This window comes from Mauremys mutica, chromosome 10, assembly GCF_020497125.1.
Source record: "Mauremys mutica isolate MM-2020 ecotype Southern chromosome 10, ASM2049712v1, whole genome shotgun sequence".
NCBI lineage: Eukaryota > Metazoa > Chordata > Testudines > Geoemydidae > Mauremys > Mauremys mutica.
In genome coordinates, this window is record NC_059081.1 from 38,140,628 (window position 1) to 38,168,549 (window position 27,922).

At 43.8% G+C, this 27,922-nt stretch overlaps 1 protein-coding gene across 1 annotated transcript in view; it reads left to right on the forward strand.

Annotated features, from left to right (window-relative positions):
* MYO3B (myosin IIIB) overlaps positions 1-27,922 on the forward strand; it is a 298,690-nt gene that overhangs the window by 137,082 nt on the left and 133,686 nt on the right. The window contains exons 22-23 of the mRNA XM_045033165.1: positions 7,770-7,814; positions 19,442-19,521. Coding sequence (XP_044889100.1) covers positions 7,770-7,814; positions 19,442-19,521 — 125 coding nt within the window. The remainder of the gene's footprint in view (positions 1-7,769; positions 7,815-19,441; positions 19,522-27,922) is intronic.

Sequence of the window (27,922 nt, forward strand, 5' to 3'; positions counted from 1 at the left end):
AGGGGGACTCAGGGCCGGGGGTTGGGGTGTGGCAGGGGGCTCAGGGCAGTGGGTTGGGGTGCAGAAGGGATGTGGGGTGCGGCAGGGGGTTGGGAGTCGGGGTGCAGGGTGCAGTAGGGGGCTCAGGGCAGGGGGTCGGGGTGTGGCAGGGGGCTCAGGGCAGTGGGTTGGGGTGCAGGAGGGATGTGGGGTGCGGCAGGGGGTTGGGAGTCGGGGTGCAGGGTGCGGCAGGGGGCTCAGGGCAGGGGTTTTGGCTGCGGGTGGGCTCTGGCCCGGCACGCACCGGGGGCAGGGCAGGCTCCCTGCCTGTCTGCCTGCCCCGTCCCCAGGAAGCGTCTGGAACCTGGGGGAGGAGAGGCACAGGGGCCTGTGTGTTGCTGTTGCTTCAGGCACCACCCCCAGCAGCTCCCATTGGCCAGGAATGGGGAACTGCAGCCAATGGGAGCTGCTGGAGGCGCTGCCTGAAGCAAGAGCAACACACAGGCCTCTGTGCCCCCCTTTCCCCATATTCCGGCCGCTTCCCGGAGCGGCGCAGGGGCAGGGCAGGCAGGCAGGGAGCCTGCCCTGCCCCCAGTGCGCGTCGGGCTGGAGCCGCTCTAGGTAAATGCTGTGGGAGGGCAGGGGGGCTGCGAGGTGCTTGTGGGCCCCAGAAAAAAATTACTCTGTGTGCCACATGTTTGAGACCCCTGGTTTATCCAAAACTGATAAATTGTGGTACTCGGTTCCTTCTGGGATTTCTGTGGGTATCCAGTGATCAAAGCCTGGATACCACAGGGGGACATTTTGAAGGGACTCGGGGGTTGGGGTCAACCTACAAGGCAAAGACAGGCCTGGTGTAACCCAGAGGAGAGTGCTTGACCGGCTGGTTGTGTTAGGGAGATGACATCCAGCTAGCACAGGCAAGACTCCCTTGCATAGTAACGAAGTGACTCACAGCCCTGGGTGCCCCGGGAAGCATCACCAGGGGAATCCAAGCCTTTGTGCTATGGAACCCTTGGGTGCTTCAAGTTTCTAAAGCCTCAGTAGGCTGCAGCACTGGTTTCTCCCTTGGCCTCTCCTGGGCACTGGCTCTCAGTTTGCTATCTCTTCTCCAAAATGGAGCGCCTCAGCCTACCTGCTGTATGCCTCAGGACCAGCTCCAACCCCTGAGATACCCCAGTTACTTAAACACATTCGTCTCCCAGAACTCCACCCAACAAGTATGAAGCTTCTGGTTACAGTTTAACTTGCAGAGGCACAGAGTAGCTGTGAAGTAATCAACACACACCCTTTGGGCAATCTAACACCTTTGTGCTCTTTTATACTTAACAATGTAAAGCACAGGAGAGTTTACATGATACAAAACAATAAACATCTGAAACAACAATATCCCTCATTTTCTGTCTCTCACTTCCTTTGTGGGTCCTTGGGGAACCATCTGGGTGTAGGAAGGCAAGAAAGGTGCCTCTTCCTTATGCAGTTGTTGCATGCTAGGTGGTCTCTCTCCCTTATGGAGTCCCTTCCCAGCTTCTGTGACTCAATATTACCAACCCTGAATATTCAAAAATCACAAGTCAGGCTCACCAAAAATCACGAGATTGGCTTTAAAATATTGAGATTATGTAAAAATAATAGATTTGGTGTTCTTTTTATTTGCCTTCTGCTTTTTGAGCCTTTAGAGTGCCCTGGGGTCACATTTTGAAACTTTCTCCACAGCCACAAGAGCTAGAAGCTTACTTTTGCTTTAAGAATGAAGGCTGAAATCATCACATATGCACTTGACTCCAGGAGCTGGGGCTTTAAGGAAAACAATAATTATCATGAGACTCATGACAATATCATGAGGGTTGGCAACACTGAGACTTTGTGTTGTATCAACCGGCAAGGTACTAACAAACTTCAACAGGACTTTATTTTTAAAGTGGAAACCTCTTTACCAAGCTGCTGCTGCACCCTCTGTAACTCTCACTCTGCCTCCTCAACTCCTCCCCCCTCCTTCCTGTTTCCTATCCTTTCAGACTCCCAACAGCCAGTGCTCCCAGTTCTAATAATTACAAGCAACATCTAAACACTGCATTCCCTCCTCTCTTAAGGAACTCTCCCAATAAAAATAACGTTATTGTTCTAACCACAGGAACAAATAGGAAATAAGACACTATACTATTGGCAGAAATATTACACTGAAAACACTGTAGATACTACATAACATAGTCTCTAGTCCAGACAGGTGGTCGTCTGGGTCTGACAGGCCGTCTCTCAAGCCCTGGTTCCAATGTAATGTCTTGTTGGGTTGATACTACAGTAAAGTCATCCAATGCAGACTGGGTGTTGGAATAATCTCCTCTTAGTGCATAGGCAGGTGCAAGATAAGAAGCATTCCATACCACCCATCAGGAAGTCGATAGGTGTAAGGTCCCTTCTGCTCTATGATTTTAAGAGGAGCTGTGAATTTATGGTCCCCTTTGTGTAAAATACCAGGTTTTCGTATTCTAACGAAGGAACCACACTCAGACTTTGGTTCCTTAGCACCCTACTGCTTGTCTGTGAAAGCCTTATACTTTGATTGGTTTTGTTCAACTGTTTTTCTCACATCAACCTTGGTTGGGGCCTCAGGTCATGCCTTTAACAATCCAGCAATGTTCAGTTTAGTATTCATCTGTTTCCCATGCAGTAACTCTGCAGGTGATCTTCGCATTGTGGCATGTCGTGTAGCCCCGTATGCTTCCAAGAAATCAGTAGTGAACGGTATCCACAATCACCCTTCCAGTGTAGCCGTTTGCAAATTCTCTTTCAAACTTCTGTTAAACTGTTCGATTTCCCCATTGGCTTGAGGGTAATCCACATACATATAGGCACTCATGACTGAACAGATTTTCATAATACAACTTCAATCAGAATTCATAAGATATACAGATATAGCCCCAGTTCATCACAGTGGGATGGCTCAAATAAATGTTCTTACATAGGGTAGATCTACACTGCAGCTGGGACATGTGGTTCCCAGGCGGGTAGACAGACACGTGCTAGCTCTGCTTGAATTTGTGTGCTAAAAATAGCAGTGCAGCCCTGGTGGCAAGGGTAGCAGCTTGGGCTAGCCACCTCAGTATGTACTCAGCGGGTCAGGCAGGATTATATTTGGGTGGCTAGCATGAGCCCCTGTCTATGCCTCTGCAGCCACATTGCTTTTTTTAGCACAGTAGCTCGAGCAGACCTAGCATGTGTCTGTCTGTCTGCACTGGGAAGCATACTCTCAGCTGCTGTGTACACCCTGTGTTTTGGATGGTGTTAGACTCTCAGGTTCTGCAGAACAGTTGGAGTCAGTTTTTGTGTGAGAAACACCTGGAAATTTGAACTGACCTGCTTTTTTGGAGTTTTGGAAGTTAATGTCAGATCCCTGCTAGGAAAGCCAGTCATAACAACTAACAAAGCAATATTTTGATTTTCCAGTGTTTCAAGTGTTGACAGGGAAGAAATAATTACTGTGATGAGAAAGCAAAGTGTGCTGTCCACAGCACAGTCTTACCAAGACCATTTTCCAAAACATGAATTGTTAAAGGTTCCTGAGCAATCCTCTTCCCCTAAAGAAAAAGGAGTGTGTTAGTCACTAGCCTGCCATTTTGTGCACTGGTCTGGATTACATTACAGCAAGGGAAATCTTGTAAATATTTCTTCATCCTTCTTCATGGAAGGACCATCTCTGAGTGTCTTCCCTGAATCATTTAAAAGAAACAGGGTGGCACACAGATAATGGCATACTGGAGACTGTTCCATGGTATCCTGTGATAACTGTTTTATGAGCCCAGAAGAAGAGGGAACTCATTTTCTACTTCCCTAATGGTATTTGTTTCTTGGTTCACACTTGCCCCAACTCCTTTGGTTTTGAGTTGGATTCACTGTGCATGGTCTAGCGTCACAACACCTGATTTAATATGTGATTCCAACACCCATGGCATCCAACTTTCTAAAATCATGGAACTGTCTCAGAAGAAACTTCTGTTTCCTGAGGGACACCCATTTGTCTGTTGCCAGTGTGCCATCATCCAGGATTCTCCATAGCTCCCACTGTTGTTTATCTTCAGGGTAATGTATCTCTTTTTACAAGCTCTACACTGTACAATGAGTTGTTAGGGGATGGCATTATACTATACTAACCAGAAAGTTTCTTTACCTTGCCTTCATATTCTCTGCAATTGTTTTAGAGACACATTTTAACAGTGTGTGTGTGAGAGAATACATGCCTGAAGATGTTATTTTAATTGGTGGATTGGGGACAGTGGTTACTACTACAGTTGCCTCTGCTGGATGGCAAAGGTCCAGCTAATAGTCCCCTGGCTGATTCTGAAGAGGCCTCCATCCAGGTCTCTGCAGTTTGGGTCTTGGATTTTTTGCAAAGCAATTGTTTGCTTTCTCAGCCATAATCAACTAGCAGAAATCTGGTGACATTCCCCTAACAACAAACCATACAAGCTTCTTTAAGAAGCACTAGCAACCTTTTTAGCATTAATGGTGACCTGGGAAGGAGGGGAGGAAATGGTTGTGTTTGAACCTTTTTTTGCTCGTATGTCATGTGTAAACATGGAGTAACAGGGTTTTATTTTTTAAATGAATATTTTTTTAAATTAAATATACCAGATGAAATCTTGGATGCATTGAATTGAATAGGGAGTGTATTTCACCTATCAGAAATACTATGTTTTATTATCTCTGCTTTTGCTGGCACACTCGTTGGTCAATTTTTTCTGGAGTTTGAGGTAAAGAGTTATTTACAAAAATAAATTATTTATAAACAGTCTGCCTGATCATCCCTTCCCCACCTCAATATTTACATTCAGTCTGTTGTCTTTTGTGTTATCTGAATCCGATGAGTTCTCCAGTCATCCCTATACTACTCCAAGAAAAACAGAGTAGATGAACCTGGTATGTCTCATCTAAAAAACAAAAAAAGGTGGATTTTTTTTAAAATAAAAAGTTCAGGCTTTCTTTACATGTCCTAAAGAGTCCAAAACAGGAGCACAAACACTGTCTCCTCACCCTTTTTGGAGGTCAGCTTAAAAACTCAACTAGTGTCTGCTCCAAATCACATACTGCAACATTCTCAAACCTACCATTATGTTGCACAATGACTTTTTTTTAAATGATTTGCAGTTATCAATTTAACTTGGCAATTTTCCAATTTAAGATATTTTGTCTCAGTATAAATTATCTATATTTCTGACAGCAAATGGTACTTTACTGAACAATCAGAAATAGTGAAAAATAACTAAATTATTTTGTATTCCAATCCTGCAGTCCTTTTACTACTGGACACAGAGTGAAATCCTGGATCCATTGAAGTCAATGGGAGTTTTGCCATTGACATCAGTGGAGTCAGGATTTTACCTGTACTGCTTATTACTGTGTAATCCCATTGAGTACAAGCACTCTGCCTGGTGATAAGTGTTTGCAGAATTGGGCCCTTGGCTTGGTGTACATCATGTTTATTCATTGAAATGAAATGTGTTTCCATTTAGGCTTAAAGGGTTTTTTCCCCTCCTTTTAATTCCACAGATCACAATAGAACAAAAGACTCCAAACATTTTACAATTTATTAATTTATCTCATAATAAGATCTATTTATAATGGGACATTTGTGTCATATATTTTCCCTATTAAAAGATAACTGCAGGCACTTTAAATCAAATGAATCCAATACAAAGCCATTATAATTATAATCTCTCTACTTAAAGATGAATCAGAACTTACATTTTCTAAGAATTTGGGTCAAGTTAATAGAAGCTATATATTTTCTTTTTAGAACACAAGAGGCTTTCTTACTTCTGACTGTCTGATCCATATGTTAAAAGCATATAAAATTAATTGTTTTTGCTTTGCTGCCAGTGTATTGTGTGCAAAGATAGGCTTTAAACCACAGCTGTGCATAGTAACAATTGTGAACTTTACTGGGTTGCAGATGTGGGACATCAGTAAACTAAATTAAATGTAGCTTAACTGAGCTTTAGAGTTTGGGTGTTTGATTACATTTTATTTAGGTTCCCAGTTGCACAGTATACATACAGTTCCATGCTTCCTCTGTCTGAGGCTTTTCCTCAGATCCCAGGATTTGTGTCACAGGGCAACAGAAATATACAGATGCTTATAATGAGATTCAATAAAAGCAGGATCCAGAGCATGCCACCCATATAGGGACCTAGGGACAGAACTTTCTATCAAAATCACAAGTAAGGGCCCAATCATGCTAACACACAATACAAGATATAATTTTCACTATTGTCAATAATTCCATTAAAATCAAGAGTAATGTGAATCTCTGGGATTACTCATGGCAGTAAGCATTACAGCTGTTACTCTAGGCCAGGTCCTGCTATCCTTGCTCTCGTTAAGTAGTATCTTACTCCACAAGAAGTCAATTTCAGTGTGAGTACTTGCAGAATAAATTACTCCTGGATAAAGACGGCAGAATCTGGCTGAAAGTGTCTGAAGACTTGGACCCTAACAGGTAGGACTGAGTCGTTTTAAGAAATAGATATTGATGGTTTAATGCGTCAATTTGTAAAAAGCCATTCCAAATAAGCAAAACTTGGGAGGAACTTTGTTTTGTTCTCTGCCTTCTTAATAACTTAGAGAAGATGATACTTTCTCTTTTAATATTTCCAACTACTAGAGCTGGTCAAAATATTTTTTATGAAAATTTTTCCTGTTGAAGAATGCTGTTTTGTCTAAACCAATATGCTTCCATGAAACATTTTGGTTTCAATAAAGACTTTATTGGGAAGGTTTTTCAGGTCCAGGAGAGAGACCTACACTGACCCACCCCAGAATAGCTAGTAGACTGGTCACTAGGGCATTAGCCAGAGATGTGGGAGTGCTACACAGTGAAGTCCCTGCTCCAAATCAGGAAGAACAGGGCCTTGAACTTGGGTCTCCCATATCCTGGGTGAGTGCCCTAACCATTGGGCTTTTGGCTGTTCTAGGGTCTCTCTCAATCATGGGTTGTTTGTTTGTTTGTGGTCTTAGTTTTCTTTCTATTGTGGAATGAAAATAAATGTGGAAATCTCAAAAATTTTCACAAAATGGAATGGTGGTTGTGTTATCCAGTCAGCCTTACTTCTAACCTAACTTCTTACTTGTTTAAAAATCCCTTGTCTCATTTAACATAGATACACAATAATTAATCTTAATATTTCTTTTCATACTGATTTAATTAAAATATAAATTAACTTAGAGATAGCAACAGATGTGTTATACAGAAGATATTGGTTTTAATGTTAACTATTAGATTATGGTTCTCGTGTGTTATATATCATCATTTTAATAGTAAAATGTTTACAAAACATGTATCCTGATTATTTTAAAAGTGAATTTATTAGACGCTAACCCTGCCAGGCACTGAGTGCTCTGACGTCAAATGGAATTGAGGGTGCTTGTCACCTCACGGGAGGCTCTCAGCAGCTCAAAGGATCAAGACCCAAATGAGCAATTAATAATTCTTAAGCTTTCATATGAGTCGGTACAGCAGATAAAGCATGTGGGATGTTCAAGTAATACATGCAACATACTGACAACTTAAGCATCCATAATATTTTGCGGGTATACTGTACTTTTACAAAGAATGTGCTAACAAATCCAAATGTCTCTAAATCATCCAGCTTGTGTTTACTGTTGCTAATAGCCAACGTGTCTTATGGCAAACTACCTCTGAGTCTGCGTTAGATTTTGCTCATATATTCATTTCAGTGTTTTGTATGATGGTGGTGCTGTTGTGCTCTGATTTTGTACTTTGTTTTAACAAGGTCCACCACCTTCACTGCTCTTTCACCGTACAACAAGCTGCAAAGGTCAGTGGTCTTTTGAACCAGCATATCTGTTTTCCTGGTAGTTAACACAGTCTTGTTTCTTTTGACTTGACTTGTGAGAACAGCATCAGCAATGGATAGCAATGATTCAGTAAGGTAATGTCAAAAACAGCAAAAGAGCTGGGTATTTGTCCTATTAATTTAGCATTGATTAAAAATAGAATAATTTCCCTAAATATTATATTCTATCAGAAATGGATCTTTTAATGATATTTTTGGAAACATGACATAAAATATACAGATGTACAGACATACAAAGGAACAAACACTCAGTTGAGTAACCTAGAGACCCAATTCAGTAAGAATTAACAGCCAACTTCTTTAAATCACAGACTTCCAAAATGGGTCCTCTGCATCTTGCGCAAGGCTCTATAGCTGTCTTTTGTACTCAAGTAAAACCTGAAGAAGGTGACTGCTGTCTCTGAAGAGTGAATTCCTTCGTTTGGAAAATCTCTCTTAGTTGGCCGATGTTAGTCTTACCTGTAAAGGAAAATTTGGAATTAAGAAAAGAGAAAATACAATGCAGTACTGCCTTCAGATGGCAACTACTTGGTAGTTTTTAATATCCCTTGTCTCATTATTGTTATTTCTCCTGATTTGTGCATTATGGGACAGATTTTAAAAAGAGCTATGGGTAGGGACCAAGGAGGTTGTTTTCACTGTGAAAATCAATGAATAGTATTAATAATATTGGACTACCAATCTGGTGCAATTTGATATTGTTTCCATGAGTCCTGATGCAGGATTCCCAACCCCAATTGTTCAAAAATCATGAATCAGGTCCCCCAATTGTGAATGGCTTAAAAATCATGAGATTTTAAAAAATAATACATTTTGGGTTTATTTACTTTCTTGTGTAGGAGCCTTTAGGGTACACATTTTACAGCTTTTTTGTTTGTTTGTTTTAAAAAGAAAGTGGAGATCTTCACTTAATCATCTGATGCCAGGAGCTAGGACTTCAAGAAAAACATCGTGAGATTTGTAATACAATTATGAAAAGTGGCAACATTGCTGTTGACTCTGGAAGGTGATGCTTCAGGAAATATTGTCACAGAAGCAGTATGTCTGTGGTAATTAAAATGATCTATGAAAAGGAACCAATGCTAATATAGTAAAAGGTTCTCACATGCCACACAAGTGATAAGTGCTTGCACAAGAGAGAGAGAGGCACTAAAAGTCCGGTCGGCTCCATGCAGCTCTCAGAAATGACTGGCATGTCCTTGCGGCTCCTAGGAGCAGGGCCAATCAGAGAAGCTCCGTGCACTGTACCGGCCACCAGTTCTGGCTCCACATTTCCCACTGGCTGGGAACTGTAGCCAATAGGAGCTGCAGGGGCGGTGCCAATGTGAGTGGACAGCACACACCATGCAGAGCCCCCTGACCCCTCCACCTAGGGACCTGACACGGCAGCCACTTCTGGGAGCAGCACGGAGCCAGGCAGCCTGTCTTAGCCCTGCTGCACCCCCAACTGAGAGCTGCTTGAGGTAAGCGCCACCCAGCCAGAACCCGCACTCCAAACCCCATGTGCCAGGTCGGAACTCCCTTCTGCACCCCAACTCCTTCCCAGACCCTGCACTCCCACCCTCACCCCAACCCCCTGCCTCAGGTCGGAACTCCCTCCCACACACCACCCACACCCCACTGCCCCAGACCTGAGCCCCCTCACGCACCCAAACTCCCTCCCAGAGCCCATACCCCAGACCTCCGCCTGCACCCCAAACTCCTGCCTGAGCCCGCTCCCACACTCCAAACCCTTTGGCCCAAGCCCCAAGCCCCTCATCCCCAGCCCCACCCCAGAACCTGCACCCCCAGCCGGAGCTCTTGCCCCCTCCTGCACCCCAACCCTCTGCCCCAGCCCAGAGCCACCTCTCACACGCTGAACCCCTCATTTCTGGCCCCACCCCAGAGCCTAGGGGAAGCTCCAAACCACTTCTCACCCCCAGGGGCTGTGTGTGGTCTGTGACTGATTTTTTCTGTTGGTCAGTGGCCCCTGATAGAAAAAAGGTTCCCCACCCCTGCCTTAGCCTCTCTGTGGCCCTGATTCAGGAAGGAATGTAAACAACAAGCCTAGTATTAAGAACATGAAGTCAACTGGACTTCTTCTATGCCTAAAGTTAGATGTCAACCGAAGTACCTAGTTTGTTTCCATAACAAGAAAATGAGAATATTACTACTAATTATGTAAAGGGATACTATAAAGACTAGTTAGAGTATGTCAAGCACTTTGAAGATGAAACCTCTTTTTATAACTACCCTGAGTTAATACGGTCTATCCACAATATTGCTGTACACAACTGATAGTTCTTCATACAGCTGGTTGAAAAAAATTTGACCAAACAGTTTTCTGTCAGAAAATATAGTTACATCAAAATGTTTTGTTGGAACATGTTGATTTCAGCTTAATTTTAACCCTTTAGACTTTTTAATTCTGTTTTGGTAAGGTAAAATGTTTTGACATTTTAATTCCCTTTTATTTCATGTAAACTTTTATATTATAATATTTAATATTATTTTATATATTGTATTAAATATTGTATTTAACATTTTATATGATCACCTTTCAATATTTATAGAGCCAAACCAAAACAAATCATGGTTCCATATTGAAATTTTTTGGAATTTCCATTCTGCAGGAAATATCTATATTTTCAGGGGTTGTTTGAAATGGCGGAATATGGAAATTACATTTTTCTGTCCAGCTCTAGTTGTTAACATTAAGTCTTTATTGCCAGCAACAGGCTATTTCATTTACTAACTAATTTACTCTCCCCTTCATGGTACATTCTATTTATACCAGTTGAAGATTTAACTTTGGGTTCCTAATTACCTTTTGTTTGAATGGGAGGAGACACCTTTTTTTTTTTCTCTCTTTGATATTATTTCTTAAATTCGATTGTTTAGTGTATTCCTTAGAGATACAATACAACTGGGCAGCATTCAAGGGGGAAGGTAAAGCTTTAGAAGAGGGATGTCCTGATTAAGAAAACAAACAAGCAACCCACCTCCCCATCCCCGGCACACCACAAAATTAGATGCCAGGGGATGGCAGATTGTGTTTGCACCGCTGCTCTTCCTCATGAGTTGCAAGAACTCTGTAGTGGTGAGGCTGCTACAGAAGCCCCATTAGCAGAGGATGTCCAAGAGAGGAGCTGAAACATTGCATTCCTGAGATGCCCTGCCAACACCCTCTCCAGTCACTACTGTCCAGCGTTGGGACCCTGCTAGCTGGCTATGAAGTCTCAAAGGGAATAGGAAGTGTGGGTTTCCTGCAGTAACTTCCAAGCAGATTTTCCACTACTGCTGGCCCAATGCCCCGTAAAATGCCAGGAGAACGTGGCACAACCTACAGCTGAATTCAAACCCCATAATGAACAATCCTACAGTACATCTTATAACAGTGGGAACAGCTAAATATAGAGATGTCTACATCAGAATACATCAGAATACATAGTACTAGGATCCTTAAAATTGCCTTAGTACTGTACAGAATGAGTAAAGGCTTGGTGCTGCAGTCACCCTGTACAAAGAATTCTTACACTGATTTCAAAGGGGGGTCTGGGTATGGAGCCAGCTGCAGCATGAGGCACTAAATAATGAGATTTTTAAAATAAAACACACAAAGTGTATAGAAAGGGAGTGTGCAAAAACAGAGGGCTGGAAATCACAACTTCTGAATTCTATTCCTACTTCCACCATTTACTCAATGTTACTTGGGCTAAGTTGGTTAACTTTTTCTGTGCTTCAGTTTACACCAGGAGTTTGGTATTCTTGACATAAGTCACAATACACCAGACAGTCCTGCAGCAGTAAGCCAAGTAGGTTTAAAAGCTCAAGATTCCCCTCCTCATTCAGCAGTTCACCACTGTTATAATCCCTGCCTTCGTCCCCCACATCTATTTTGAAATGTCTGTGGTAGGACTGACTTGAGAGTTCAGCCAGTCCCTTAGACGGCAAACCATGACCCTCACATGGTGCACAACCCCTCTTTTAAAGGGACAGACATTGTTTTTCACCATATCCTCTGGTTGCTTTCCCCCAAGCAATTATGTCTTGTCTGGTTTGAGCATCAGCCAACTAGCTCTTGGTCAGACTCTGCAGGTACTCAACTAATATAACTGGTATAATTAATTCATGTGCTTCAGGATAACCATTGTAATACTGCTATTTAACCAATGAGTTGATCACTGTGTCCTGGTCAATGAAACGATCTGGTCAATGAAATCAATCCCAGTGGTCAATTTGAAAATAAAAACCTCGTTACTGAGATAAGTTTGTGTAATTTGAAACAATAGGCTGGTTGGCATCCATTCTGTCACCCTCTACTCTTTGATAACTTTATTCCTTTAAATGACAAATTAATTTATTCCAGTAAAATAATGATTTCAAAACAGAAATGATCTATATGCTTACATAACAAAAGCATTCATATTATTTAACATATTTAATGTAAACCTCTTGCTTCCTTCCCATAATCTCCTTTGTTTGCCATCCATTGGTGTGCTATGTCTAATTTAGGGCCTGGTCATTGACGAATAACAATAATAACTTGCTCTTATATGGTGCTTTTTATCAGTAGATCTCAAAATGCTTCCCAATCTTTAATGTATTTTTCCTTGTAACACCTGTGGAAGGCATGGCAGTGCTATTTTCCCCATTTTACAGATGGGAAACTGAAGCAAAGAGAGGCAAAGAGATTTGCCCAAGTCTATGGGAAGTCTGCACAAGGAAGCCTTTTAGGGCCTAATTCTTATTTAGAATAAGGTCCCTTTACACCACGCTGGCAATGGAAAGGGGTTTTGAAGTGAGTGTGATTTTCATTTATGCCCACTTTTAGACCCCTTTATGCTACCAGAGCAGTGTAAAGAGGCCTTTGTGTAAATGAGAATCAAAGGCTCAGACTGTTAGAGCCTTGTGGCATGGGGCTTGACATTTTTATTTGTCTACAAAGACCATTTACATATTATGTGCTGTGGAGATTGTAACAATTCTGGAGCTATATACACACACATAGATACAACTTTAGATAATGCTTTCCCAGCCAGAAGGCCGAGAAGCGATTACTAAAATATCATGGTTCTCATGCTCTTTGTACATTTCTGATTTTGAAAAACAGGTTAGGATCTCTTTTTACTTCTAGGGACTTCAACAGGACTGATAACTCATTTTGGGTAAAAAGTACACTGCATTTTCCAGTGTAGTATCTGAGGCTCCAGTATCTGGTGTGTGTATTGACAAACAATTCTAACCCATATCTAGTATTTATATAAATATTATATTCGTATGTAAAACGTGTAATAGGCGTGAAAATTGGATTCTTAGCTATTTTACTGCAGACAGATTAACTTAAACGGCTTCAGTGACTCAATAGAGTTTTGATAGTCAGTGACCAGATTCAAATGAGCACCCAATAAAAAATGACATGTATTCCGTTATAGTCTAGCTCAGAGAAGCTTAGCCTTATACAGTAGCAGAAGATGAAAATGCATTATGGAGATAAGCAGTTGACTTCCTTAGGCAAGATAAAATGTACTAAAAGGAAAGGCAGAAAAGAATCTCTGTATGTCAAAGACATGGTCTGACTCTGTACCTCTTCCAGGATGCAAGTGCTTAGCTGTGATTAAAAGCGGTGTCATTGAAATATGAATGCATTTTACTATTCCTGACCATATAATATTACTTGATATTTAAAGTGCCCAATCCATATCTAAGGAAGAAGCATGAATGAAATTAATAAAATAGATGAAGATAAGGGGAGAGCTTGTGCTATGCCCTCTATATTGTAGCTGCACATTTCAGTAATGTTCCTGATACAGTCTGTATAGGTATGATGGCATTGTCATTAAGATGTTTTGCTCTGAGTCAATTTCACTTCAGAAAGTAAATATTGTACCAAAAGAACAATGTTATCCTTGCCCCCTTTTAAAGGAATAGATTTCAAATCAAATCAGAACTGACCCAAATGATTACTGTAAAACTTACTAATATTTATTTAGATATTGTAGCATTTGCAATCTGAAAATAGTAAAGGACTTACAAACTTTAATTAAGCACCATGACCTCATTGAGGCAGGTAGGTATTATGCTACCTATAATACAGTTGGAAAAAAATGATGATCATGCAAAATAAACAACTCATCAGGATCCTGCAGTGAGTCAGTGTCAGTGTTAGGATTGGAACCCAGGAGTCCTGTGAGGCCCCCTCCCTTTCTAACAACTAGATAACACTCCAGACACTGAACCTGAAAAAAGAAAACCCTGATCTTTATTGCAGTTTGTAAACGTCTAGTGAATTTGTTATAATTGTTTTTCAAAACCTGTACTACTTGGCTTTAGGTTGAACGAGGAGGCAGGGTATTTTACAGTATTGTCTTTCTTACATGGTTGAAATGAGCCAACACTAAAGAGAGTATTTGAAAGAAAACCTGTACTTGTGAAATTTCCAGCCGTTTCTGACAAAAGGAGTCTGGATACAGGAAGCAGGTGCCTGGGGTGGCCAATAGAAAGGGGTGGCACTCTGTCCGTTATTGGGGCGGCACATCCGGGTCTTCAGTGGCAATTCGGCAGCGGGTCCTTCACTCCCTCTCTTCTCTTCGGCAGCAGCTCAATTGGGTTTTGGGGGGGGGGGAGGTTCCCCTTCGCCGCTTGGGGCAGCAAAAAAGCTGGAGCCGGCCCTGTCTGGATAAGCATCCGTACACTGAACTGAAATATAATACAGTCCTTTGCACGACTCCAGCACCGTCTCTAGAAGGCTCTCAAAGCACTTTGTAAACATTAATGAATGAAGCCTCCTTAAACCGTAGTGGCATTATTAGCTCTTTTATACAGAAGGGATAACTGAGAATAGAGAGGTTAAGTGACTCCCTCAAGGTCACAGCAAATCAGTCTCAAAGTCTCTGGGCTCTGATCCTGCAAACATGTAAGTAGTCCCACTTAAGGTAAATTAAGTATGTGCATGTTTTCAGGATTGGGGCTGTAGTCCTGTAGTTTGCCAGAAGCTGAGAGTCGATGACAGGGGATGGACCACTTGATGATTGCCTGTTCTGTTCATTCTCTCTCAAGGACTTGGCATTGACCACTGTCAGAAGACAGAATACTGGGCTACTGGTCTGATCCAGCATGGCTGTTCTTATTTAACCACTAGGCAGTACTCCCTCTTCTGCTAATTAAACATCCATGCTGGTAGTTTAGGAAAAAATCTAATTTGTAGTCACTTTAATTTCCCCATTTTATGGACTTTGATTTAATATAAGCAATATTTTATTTAAACACATCTGCACCTGCAGATACTGTGTTTCCTCTAGATTGTCTGTCATGCTTTATGTGGGAAGCTAGACTTTTAAAAGAAACAGTGCTGTCTTTTAATCTTTAATCGGTTTAACCTTTCCAGGAACACATAGGCTGTTTTAACTGGGTGTGATATTATCTAAAACCTTTTATTCTTCAAATATTGATATTATTCATAAAGTAGAATAACATTTAATTATTTTGGTGTGTAAAGTAATAAATGACATTGTAAATGAAAATCAAATGCAGAGAGCACAGCTTCTAATATTTACTGATCAGGGAATAAACCACATATTAATTCTTGTCTAACACTCTTTGTTATATGGAGTGATTTGCAAAGAAGCCTTGTTCTGTTTGTTAGTTTTAATGGTATAGAGGAGTAGGTGAGGGAATTATTTTCCTGAACTTGAGTTTCTGAGATTATTGGGTCACAAACCTTTATTTTAAGTATTACTTTGTATTTGATTTGGAAAATCCTAACAAAAACTTTCTTTCAATTTGACTGAAGCTGCAATCCATTATATAGTAATTATACAGGAGCTCATTTGAAATACAAAATGAAGTCCAAAATAAGAATGGATAAGAATTTATAAAGGTAAAAGAGGGGTCTTATTTTTGGCCTAGAATTGCTATTGCTTTTGCCAGTAAAAATAAATAAAATCAGCTGTTTGGAAGAGGCAGCAAATCACTGTGTATGAATCTTATTTTTTTCCTTGGCAGTCTCTTTCAGCCACACTGTATTTAGACAGAATCACACATTCTGTGCATTGTACATGATAAATGCTTGAATTATTTATTGTAAACAAATGTTTTGTTGATGTTAAACATCATTATCAGCCAGTATAATATCATGGAAAATCATATACATGCACTGATGGTCTAAAGAGGCAATAACAAAATAAGAGTCCATCAGTCACAGAGCTAATAAAGCAGGAAGTAAACAACACAGGATAATAACTTAGTGAGGATGACCATCAGCTTCACTACATTCATTATAAAGCAATCATATATCTTCTAGCTATGTAAATACAACTCAGGGAGTATTCAGAGTTTGTTTTAGACAGAACATATAGACCCATGTTTCAGTTCTCCCAAAGTACGTGGAAAGATTTAACTGGAATGAACCCTGCTGGTCTCTTAATATTCAATTAAATCAGTTAAATTCAATTCAAGGAAAATATCTAACTGAAATCAGTAGTAATTATGCTGATGTTAAGACTGCAGTGTCGGGCTTTATAGTAGTGTTAGGAGGATCAGAATCTCTGTTTCTCCTCATAGCAAAGAGCAGATAAACCTGTTTCTTAAGTGATAAGTTCAATAACCTGAAATTCTCTACAAAAACAAATAATACATTTGACCTTAAGGTACAGTCCTTAACATATTTCTCAAAAATTTAAAACAAATTTTCATTTATTCATTTTCAGAGATAGATAAAACCACCAATAATAATAGCAAATGACCCAATAATGTTTGTCAGAGTTCTATAAAATGGCCTAATTGATAGAGAGTATTAGAGTGGGACTTGGGAAATCTTGATTCAGTTCCTGGTTTGGTCACTGGTCTGCTGGGTGGCCTTGGGCAAGTCACTTCACCTCCCTGTACCTCAGTTTTCCCCAGCTGTAAAATGGCAATAATGATACTGATCTCCTTTAGAAATCACTTTGAAATCTACTGATGAAAATCACTTTGTAAAAGTGAGATGATATTGTTATTTTATTACAAGCTCAAAGAAGATGTCCAGTTATAATTGTTCCACAGCCCTGAAAACAGAATTTTTTTAAAATCTGTTTATAAAGAGAACACTGTTGGAATGGTATAAAGTTGTATTTGATTAATATTTAATGGAATTAGTCTGCACACTGGAAAAAATATTCTAACTGCACAGCAAATTCATTTTCATACACAAATAGTAACATATCAGATTTAAAAAACCCACAAGAGATGAGTTGGAACCAAGCTCCCAGAATTTAACACTATAGAACTTTAGGATGTTTGAAATCTGGACCTGAATTTGCAGCTCTGATGTATCCCTAAACTGAATATAACCAATAATAAAATAATGATCTGCAAAGGATTTTTTTTTAAATTTGGTCTGGTTCCATTATTTTTATTCCTTATGATGTGTAAAGAAGGCCTGAAAGGTTACGTCTGCTTTTATTGAAAGTCTCCCCCCCGCCCACCCCCCTCTTCTTTATTGCCTTATCAGGAATGTGAGGTTTAGTCTGAATTTTGATGGAGGATGTCTGGAGCTCTACAATCATAATTGAACCTTTAACAAAAACATCATTTATCCAAAATGTTAATTATCCATTGAAGTTCGATATGCTTTAATAAAAGCAAACAAAAACCAAAGCGTTTTGAACAAATCCAACTTACATTTCCTTCCCCTCTCTATTGCTTAACTTTTACCCTTTTGTACTGATACTAGTTCTCCAGTTCATGACTTTGCAGCCTAAACAGGACCTGAATGGCTGTTGTAAAACCCAAGCCAAAAAAACAAACCAAATCAAATCAAACACTTTTCCCACATTTTCAGGCCTTATATAAAAAGGAGCAGAAACCCTTATTCCCTCCCCTTCCAGCATCCCCAGTCATTTTTAACCAAAAGTACATTTCAATAAGAGGACATTTTTTAATGTGAGAATTGCTAATTATTAGCTCATGTTGAGTTCTTTTGTTAGGATTAGGAGAAAAATGTCCACATTTTGTCCTTAGATTTGTAGCAGAATTTCAAAACAGGCTCACATTTGTTAGCATCTAAAAAGTTACATTCCAAAACAAGTTCTGAAAACATTGACACATTTTGTGTCCTGTGATGTGATATGGCCTGACAAATAGCCACACATTCTATTTGGACTGGAGGACCTTAACACAATATTGTGTCACAGTCCTCTATGCCAGGACCTTAACACAAAAAGACATTGAGAATGAATAAATGTCCAAAGTGTTTGAATTGCTCCTGAGCATGTAATCTCCAAATTTTGAGTGTCAGCCTCCAGATTGTTTTCAGAAGGTTGTCAGTTTCCTTGTTAGAAGGGAAGTGAGATCATAGGCTGTCAAAGGTTCTTTTCAGTTTAATGTGGGTAATGTACTCTTGCAATTCCTCTGTGGGATAAGTACTATTAAATAAATATTCTTTTCTTTTTGTATATTTCATGTTACTTCCTTACCAGTTATATAATGTATAATTTAGCAAAACCCTGAAGAATGTTTGGAGTTACAAGTCTTTTGTAAAGCAAATAGCCAAACACTGGAATGATGCAAACAAGGCACTTACCATCTGAGAGAAGTGTTAACACTTTATTTACATTTAAATTAAAATGGAAACTTATTTATGTTTTATGTTTCTGAGAGGTGTGTGGTACATCTGCAGAGGTCTATTGTTTATTCATGTTGTAAATCCTTTGAAATGTGTTAAAATGCTTCCCACTCATTATAAAAATCCTGCCACCCATGGATTAGGACTTTGATGTCACCAATCCTGCTTCAAAGGGTTCTTTCAATGCTATTAATCACAGTTTAGCCTCTGAAGATATAGCCAGAGAAAACATTTGGACATCTTGTGCTAGACTTGCTAAAACTTTAAAATATATGGTGTGTCTTGCATATGTATGCACAGACCACATCACTTCCTCTCTCTTCTCTGAACCTTTATTTTGAAAAGTTATTTTGTTATTCTGCAAATAAAGCTGAAATGTTTCCGGTGATTCATACTGTACTTTTAAAAAATGTAAACATGTCATTCAATTGACTCCACAGCAAAACAATGTGGTTTTGACCAAGGAGTCCAGTCAGTCTTTAAAAATCCCAAAAGACAATAGCATTCAGGATTAAGCAGGCCTATGTGTCCAAAGCTAAAAAAAAAAAGATTATTTTATCATCTCTTTAATTAGTTTGTGATTTTAGATGCCATCTACCCACATCAGGGGGCCATGTGATTTCTTACGAAATAGCTTTATTTCTGCTCTTTTTCTCTCAAAACTTTGAATGAGTCACTGATAAATTGATTACTAGCAATTGAGCTGTTATGCCTTTGTGCTGCTGCTTTCATCAACTCAATACGCTACAGCCAATGACATGCCTCCTTATCACCAACTTTTTTCCTCTTAAATCAACACTGCACCCTGGTACCTCTCTTTTGTTACCCCTACCATTGCTGAATGCTCAGTGATGGGGAGGATCTGTGATTATCTGGGTTCAGCAGGAGGAGTGTGGTAACATTCTTAGTGCTGCTACTTAGACTGCCTTCTCACCTTTCAGATTTTCCCTTCTCTCAGCGAAACAGCAACTGTTCTTTCAATTTGCGTTTCCATCTCTTTTAACAGGTAACTTGGCACAGGCAAGAGCCAGAGTGACAGCAGCATCTAGGTCTTTGCCTCCACAGCTTAGTGCTGGGTGCATCAAGGTTAGTAATATTATATTGCCTGGAGGCATTGCAAAAAGGAAGACATTTAAGTCAGCAAATATTATTGTGGAACTATAGACAAGATATTCAGCTGCTGTAAATCCACAACGGGGCGGATTTATATCAGCTGAGACTGTGGTCCTATTTCAGAAAATATGCACCTAGATCTGGATTACTGTATCCAGTTTTGGTCACCAGCCCATTAAAGAGTCCAGCAAACACTAACAGATATGGTTAGAGAAATGGTGGAATTTATATATGACAACAGATTGAAAAGACTAGGGATGAAACATTGGCTCCATTGAACCCAATGTCAAAACATCCATGGACTTCGGTGGGGCCAGGATTTCACCCTTGAAGTGTGTAGCCTGAAAAGGAGATTTAATTGGTTGGAATTTGGTTGGAGTATTCAACATTATGAAGGGCAAAATAGAAAACTGACCCTCTGCTTTATCCTGCCTTTAAGGCAAAAACATTTGAAAGAGATGGACAGTCAATGTGGAACCACTAGGGTGACCAGACAGCAAGTGAGAAAAATCGGAACGGGGTGGGGGGTAATACAGTGATGAGGTCCCAAAATCCTAAGAACTGGTTCCCTACCGGGTCCTTGGCAGCACTTTGGCGGCGGGGAGCAGGTCTTCACTCCCTCTGGGTTTTCAGCGGCAGGTCCTTCACCCAGAGTGAGTGAAGATTCTTCCCCCCCGCCGCTCAAGTGCCGCTGAAGACCCGGTAGGGAACCAGGTGATGAGTACAGTACAAGCCCCACGTGCCTGTCTCACCACCACCACCCATCCGACCCCAACCCATGTCCTGCCCCCGACTGCCCCCCTCAGAACCCACAAGTTTCTCCTCCCCCATTCCCCCACTGGGGTAGCAGCAGCAGCCTGGGGCTCTGGGGGCTATTTAAAGGGCTGGGGCGGTAGAAGCAGTGGGACCCCCGGACTTTTTAAATAGCCCCCAGAACCCCACAGCCCTACCCCAGGGCTCCAGCAGTGGGGCTGTGGTGGCAATTTAAAGGGCCTGGGGCTCCAGCCCCTGCTGGGAGCCCTAGGCCCTTTAAATTGCCCCCTGGGGAAGCCAGGCCATGCCTTTAGCAACCGGTTCTACACCAGCTTCTAAATTTAACAACCAGTTCTTGCGAACTGGCTCCAGCTCACCACTGGGGTAATAGGCGCCTATATAAGACAAAGCCCCAATATTGGGACAGTCTCTATAAAATCAGGAAATCTGGGGACCCTAGGAACCACTGAAAGGACATGCTTCTTATTGGAACATAGTGGAGCTATGGGATTAGTTGCTGCTAGATTTCATCAAGTAAATACTGTGGCAAGATTGTAAAAGGGTGCGATAATTTTCTGACCATTAATAACATTTGTTGCACTAAGCTCAGGCAATAAGGGAGAGAACCCTTATGCATCAGTTTAATAGTATTAAGAATTCAATAAGTTACTCCTGGTCCTTCCCTATATATTCTAGCATTCTGCTGGTCAAATATATTACTGGTTGGGTTTTGTTTGCTTGGTTTTTTTTGTCTATGCCTACAGTGCATATTATTAATAAATAGTGGTAATAATAGCTATATTAAAATAAGCTTCCAGGCTTGTTTTGTTTTGATTTTTTTCCTCTGGGCCTTTTATGGCCATTCATATATCATCCTGGAGCTTGTACACTTCACTATACCTGCAAATATAGACTCAGATTTCAGAGATTTATTCTCTCACTGGTATAAACTCGTTTAGTGCTGAAAGGAAGACAATACCCTATCGAATTTCCGTGCAAGATAGCACTTATACCTATATTGTCGTTCCAGTTTCATCTTCAACCACCGTTAGTCATCTCTGCATACATTTTACTGATTCAGCCTGGGTGGATCAGAGCAACTCTGTCTTGGCAGCTTTAGTAAAAGCATTCCGTTAAACTAAATAATATTTAAACTATTTATATCCAAATCCTTGAATTGGATATTTTAAAAAATAAACAAAAAAGACCCAGGAGATGTGCAGAAAGGGATGCTGGCCCATGTGATTTGAAATAATTTAGAGCCACGTCTTAGTCCATGCAACTATTAGAGAAATGGATTTACAGCTCCAGCTGTAGAGAGAAGAAGAATCTAATGGGTGCTGTTTTTGCTTTTGTGTTTTTCTGTTTGGGTGAATAGGCTGTTTAGCGTCCAACACTAGGGCCTTGTCTACATGGGAAAGTTTTACCGTTATTATGATATAGTTTTACTGCTATCCCCCCCCCAGCAGCAGCCTTGTGAACAGTCTTATTTCAGTGTAAGAGGATTTTTTCATTTAACTTCCCCAGTGACGTAAGCTAAATGGAAAAAGACCAGTCTTATACTGTAATAAGGGTGTCTGAACAGTGGGACAACTATGCTGGCTTAAATTCACACCTTAGTTTATACTAAAAAAATGTTCCCATATAGACAAGGCTTTAAGTAAACTTCACACCTTCCCTTTCCTCAGGCATTGCAGACCTTGGGCCTGATAATCATTTACAGTCAGAGTGTAAAGTGCCCTTCAGTGAGTGTAAATGTAACTTTAAGGTGCTTTTACATTGCCAGAGCAGTATAAAGAAGGCTTTAGTGTAAATGAGAATCTGGCCCAATGTGTCTGTCTACCTGCTTATAGTAGCACCTTTAGACTCAGCACACCTGGTTGGGCATTCAAGATGGATTCTTTAGAAATAAAAATGACTGGAGGAACAGAAGCCTGTTTGTTGTACTGACCTTTATGGTACATCACTATTGAGAGAGACACTACATCCTTACACCTCTTAGCGGTAACACTAATTATAGTAGCAACTTTTCCCTATCCCCTTTGCCTAAACAGCCAGAGCTCAATAGTGTGGTCCTGTCTCCTATGTGACCTTATTCTGTGGTTCAGATAGGAATGCTCAAAATAGTTGCCTGGCCAAAATAGTTCTGAAACTCTTCCCTGTCCCTCCAATGGACATCCATGCTGCTCTGATCGGAACATTGATATTTACATCATCACTTGACCTCCCAAAACGTTTGATGTTGTCTGTGCTGATGAAGCATTTCTCCTGTGCTAAGTTACAGGATCTTTCCTTTAGCAACTTAAAAATAAATACCATACTTCATAGGGATCTTTTTCTCTATTGATATAAGATGCATACACAACTTTGGGCAAGGGAGAGCATCACAGATTACAAAACCATACTGTCACCTTTAATGGAATCTAGTTGCCTTTGTACCATCTGTATCCTAAAGCCAATCTTTTCTTTTGATTTCTTTCCCAATATAAAGTCTGTTGTCTTGATCTAATACTACTTAGGGCTTCATTTCCTTTATATTTTGCATGCAGTCTCCTAAATATCTCCTCAAGGTAAGACACATAGTTCTTCTTCGAGTGATTGCTCATATCCATTCCATGTAGGTGTGTGTGCGCCGCGTGCACGTTCGTCGGAGACTTTTACCCTAGCAACTCAGTGGGTCGGCTGGGCGCCTCCTGGAGTGGCGCCACCATGGCGCCGGATATATACACCAGCCGACCCACCCACTCCTCAGTTCCTTCTTACCGCCCGTGTCGGTCGTTGGAACAGTGGAGCGCGGCTTAGCTGACCTCCACTTCCCTAGCTACTCGTAGTTTCTCTCGTTAAGTATATAGTTCAGATGTTACAGTTGTAGTTAACTTTATTTGTTTGTAGTATAGTATAGTGTATTTATTTCACAGGGGTTCGGGGTTTATCCCCTTCCCCTCACCCGGTGCCGGGTCCGATGCCCGGTCCACAGGTTTTATAATGTTCACAACAGATCCTCTCCTAAGTGCCTCGAGGAATCTCACCTCACAGATAAGTGCCGCATTTGTGAGGCCTTTAATCTGAGAACAAAGGGGAGCGGGACTTTCCTCTCAAACAGCTCCTGAGGGAGGCAGCTCTTGCTCCTCCGCTCTCGGCACCAAGCACTCGTTGGTCTTCAAGGAGCGCTCCCTCGGCACCGGATCGCCGGTACCGCCAAGGCCTCTCGGCACCGGCCGTCGCTGGCTCCGACGTCCACTCAGCATGGATCCCTCTCCTGGAGGATGAAGAGGCACAATATCCTTGCTGCGTCCGAGCCGCCTGCTCCGCAGCCGAGCGCTATGCTCAGTCGGATCGCCCGGCACCGATGTCTGCCGCGACACCGACAATATCCGCACCATTAACTCCGGCCAGGCAAGAGCCGTCGAGTCCGGTGCTGGAAAGCTCCCCGGTACGAACCGTGGTCGAGCTCGCTATGAAGCTGCGTCCGAGCCGCCTGCTCCGCAGCCGAGCGCTATGCTCAGTCGGATCGCCCGGCACCGATGTCTGCGCGGCACCGACAATATCCGCACCGTTAACTCCGGCCAGGCAAGAGCCGTCGAGTCCGGTGCTGGAAAGCTCCCCGGTACGGACCGTGGTCGAGCTCGCTATGAAGCTGCGTCCGAGCCGCCTGCTCTGCAGCCGAGCGCTACGCTCAGTCGGTTCGCCCGGCACCGATGTCTGCCGCGGCACCGACAGTATCCACACCGTTACCTCCGGCCAGGCAAGAGCCGTCGAGTCCGGTGCTGGAAAGCTCCCCGGTACGAACCGTGGTCGAGCTCGCTATTAAGCTGCGTCCGAGCCGCCCGCTCCACAGCCCGAGTGCTCTACTACGTCGCAGCCCGGCACCTGTACCTGCTGCGGCACCAACAGTATCAGCACCGTAGACTCCGGCCAGGCAAGAGCCGTCGAGTCCAGCACCTGAACGCTCCCCGGTGCGAGCTGTGGTTGAGCTCACTATTCCCTCAACGCCGGAAACATTTCTACGGCGAGGGAGCTGATGGCAAAGGCAGGGCCTGCGCTGCTTTAACCCCCGACACCGCCGGTGCGGGTTATATTGTCTATCGGCGAGCCTGTCTTGCTCACGCCGCCCTGCGTCGGCACCACAGAGCGGCACCGTTCACGATCGCACGGTCCTGGCACCGTTCCCCATATCGGTACCGGTCGTACCCGCGGCACCGATCAGTGTCCCGTTTCCCGACCTGGTACACTCGGTGCCGATCCAGCTTCTGGCACCGCTCCAGGCACTGGACTCACGTAGCCACTCCCGGCGTCGAGCCTCGAGATCTCGGTCAGCCTCCCAGCATCGCTCCGGTCGCAGGTCCCATTCTCGCTCCTGGTACCGATAGGCCTCACGGTACCGATCCCCGGTGCCGCGTCGAGCGCCATGAGATGGAGAGGGAGTCTCTGCCCAGGGCTATAACTTCTCCATGGCCATCCATTCGGATGTGCACACCAGAGTCTTCTGGGTGCTCCAGGCCGGGACCCTGCCCCCATCACCGGCTGCCCTGTACATCTTGGGCATGCCATCAGGCCAAAGGCCTACCTGTGATCCCATCGCGTTCTGTTCCGTCAGAGCACTGGGTACCAGGGGTGGCAGTTAGCCGTCCCCCTCCGACCGGTACGGAGGGAGTCCGGTTCTGCCACCGGATTCCCACATCCCACCGGATCAGCAGGTCGTCCAGGAGCGTGAGCCCACACATCCCGCCCATAGGCACGGGAGTCGAATGCATGTGCATGGTATCCTTCAGGGGCGACGGACACCTATATGTACGTCTTCCCCCTGCTCCCTTGTCATCTAGTCCGTCAATCAGACGCAATGCCATGACCTACAGGTACCAGCCCCTATGTCCAAGGGGGCTAGGCGACGTGGCTTCCTGGGCCTTAAGATGTACGCGGCAGGCGCCTTGCAACTTCGCGCCAGCAAGCCCTGCTTAGCTGTTACTATGAGCGGCGGTGGGACAATTTACAGAGTCGGTTGCTCAGATCTCCTGTCAAGAGTTTGATGCCCTCCTGGAGAAAGTACCGGAAGTGGCGAGAGCTTCCCTCCACACCTTGTTGGATGTAGCGAACTCCACAGCCACGACTCTGGCCTCCGGTGTTGCCACGAGGTGCATTTCATGGCTCCGGTTATCGAGCCTTCCCTCGCAGCTCCTGCACACTATACAGGACTTGTCCTTCCATGACAAAGGCCTGTTCTCAAAACTGACCCTAGCCTGCAAGGCCCAAAGGACAGCGAGGTCGCTATGCACTCCATCTCGGCATGTATATGCCCATGTCTCACCGCCGACCTTTCCGCCAGCCTCACCGCCCTTACCCTGCGCCTAGACAAAGATAGGGCTTTGCCAGCAGGCGACGCTGAGGCAGTCGTAGGAGTCGGTCGGGACCCCTAAGGGGCTAAAATCAGGGTCCTCCTAACCACCAATCGGGCAAAGCCTAGCCCTCCTCGCCCCTCTTAGGAACCCCTCTCACGAACAATTCCTCTTGCAAGAGGTGCGGGCGCTCCTTGCCATTGGAGCTATGGAGGAGGTTCCACGGTCGCCAGGGGGGAACAAGGTTCTAGCCCCACTAGTTCCTGATCCCCAAGGTGAAGGGAGGTCTCAGACCTATCCTAGACCTGCGGGAGCTCAACCAGTTATGATATACCTGGAGTTCCGCATGCTATCCATGGGGTCCGTCATCCCATCCTTGGTTCCCGGAGACTGGTATGCCGCCCTCGATATGAAGGGCGCGTATTTTCACAGAAGGTACCTCCGGTTTGTGGCCAACCGTCATTTCCAGTTTACGGTCCTCCCGGTCGGCCTCTCTACAGCCCCCTGTGTATTCACAGGGTCTGGCTGTAGTCGCCGCCCACTCCGCCACCGTCGGATACACGTTCTCCGTATCTGGACGATTGGATCATTCCAGGGGCCACTGAGGCCCAAGTTACCACTCGTGTGGGCGGCGACGAGGTCCTATTCCTGCGTTTAGGCCTGAGAATCCACATGGTGAAATCCACCCGGATTCCCACTCAGGGAATAGACTTAACTGAGGCCACCCTGGACTTCAGTGTCGCACAGCCTGCTTACCTACACCTTGCGTTCACGCGATGGTAACCATTGTACAAGGTCTATGGACCTTCCCGGCAACTTTGGCTTGAACTTGCCTAGGTTTTCTGGGCCACATGCCTGCCTGCACGTGCATAACCGAACATGCCAGGCTTCGCCTCTGTACACTCTATCATGACTCACGTCAGTGTACCACCCGGCCACAGACAGCATGGTCATGGTCGCCTCGATCCCCCCGAGCGTCCTAGGCTCCCTCGACTAGGGGTCGACACCCTCCCTGATGTGTGCAGGGGTACTGTTCCATCCTCCTCACCCTCGGTGTCCCTCAGGATGGACGCCCCCCTCTCTAGACTGCGGTGCTAACTTGGGTCAGTTTCCCACTCCAGACCTTTGGTTGGCTCAACAGCTGCCCTTGCACGTCAATGTCCGGGAGTTCAGAGCAGCCTGCCTTGTGTACCAGGCGCGTCAGCACCGCCTACAAGGCTTTTGTGTCTTGGTGTTCACAAACACCACAACGGACACCCGTTGCATAAACAAGCACGGAGGAGCACGGTCCTCCTCTCTTTGCAGGGAGCTATCTAGCTCCGACACTCCTGCACAGCTCAATTGACGGACCTGGTAGCGTCTTTTCTCCTAAGGGTCCGGAACACTCTGGCAGATCGCCCCAGCAGTTCCTTCCGGTCTCACAAGTGGTTGATTCCTCCGGATGTTATACATTACGTTTCCGGAACTTCACTCTCGCGGGAACGGAACAAGGGAGAAGTTCTGCTCATGCCAAGGCCTCTCCCCAGGCTCAATCTTGGCTGCTTTCTGATGCCGTGGACGAGCCGTCTGCTGTCCACTTTCCCACCGCTCCCGCTAGTTCGCAAGGTCCTGCAAACACTCCGCAGGGACAGAGCGCATCTGATCATGATCGCTCCAGTGTGGTCCAGGCACCACTGGTACAACAGGTTGGTAGCCAACCAATTCCTCTGCATCTTTGCCCAGACCTCATAACGCTGGGTCACGGCTAACTTTACCACCTAGACCTGCAATCCCTGCACATCTCCGCATACCTGCTGCGGGCCTAAACCGATCCGAGTTACATTGTCCTGCCTCGGTTCTACACGATTCTCCTGGGTGGTAGGAAGCCTTCCACTCGGTTAACGTATCTACCCAACTGGCAGTTTTTCTTTTGCTGCTACGAAACACAAGGTTTCCCCCACAGAGGTTCCGATCCATTTCCTCTTGGATTGCCTATGATCTTCAAACAGCAGCGCCTGGCGCAGTTCATCATTAAGGGTGCACTTGGCAGCCGTCTCTACCTTCCTCCCAGGGGAGAGTGGCCGCTTCATATTCTCACACTCTGTGGTTTCTAGGTCCCTCAAGGGCTTGGGGCATTTATGCCCACAGGTTCGCCGCCCACCAACTCCTGGGTCTTCAACCTGGTTATAAGCAGACTTATGCCTGCTCCATTCGACCCACTGACAACATGCTCGCTGAGATTCCTGTCCTGAGAGACAGTTTTTCCTTGTAGCCTTTGCACCGGCTAGACAAGTCTCCGAGCTTCAGGC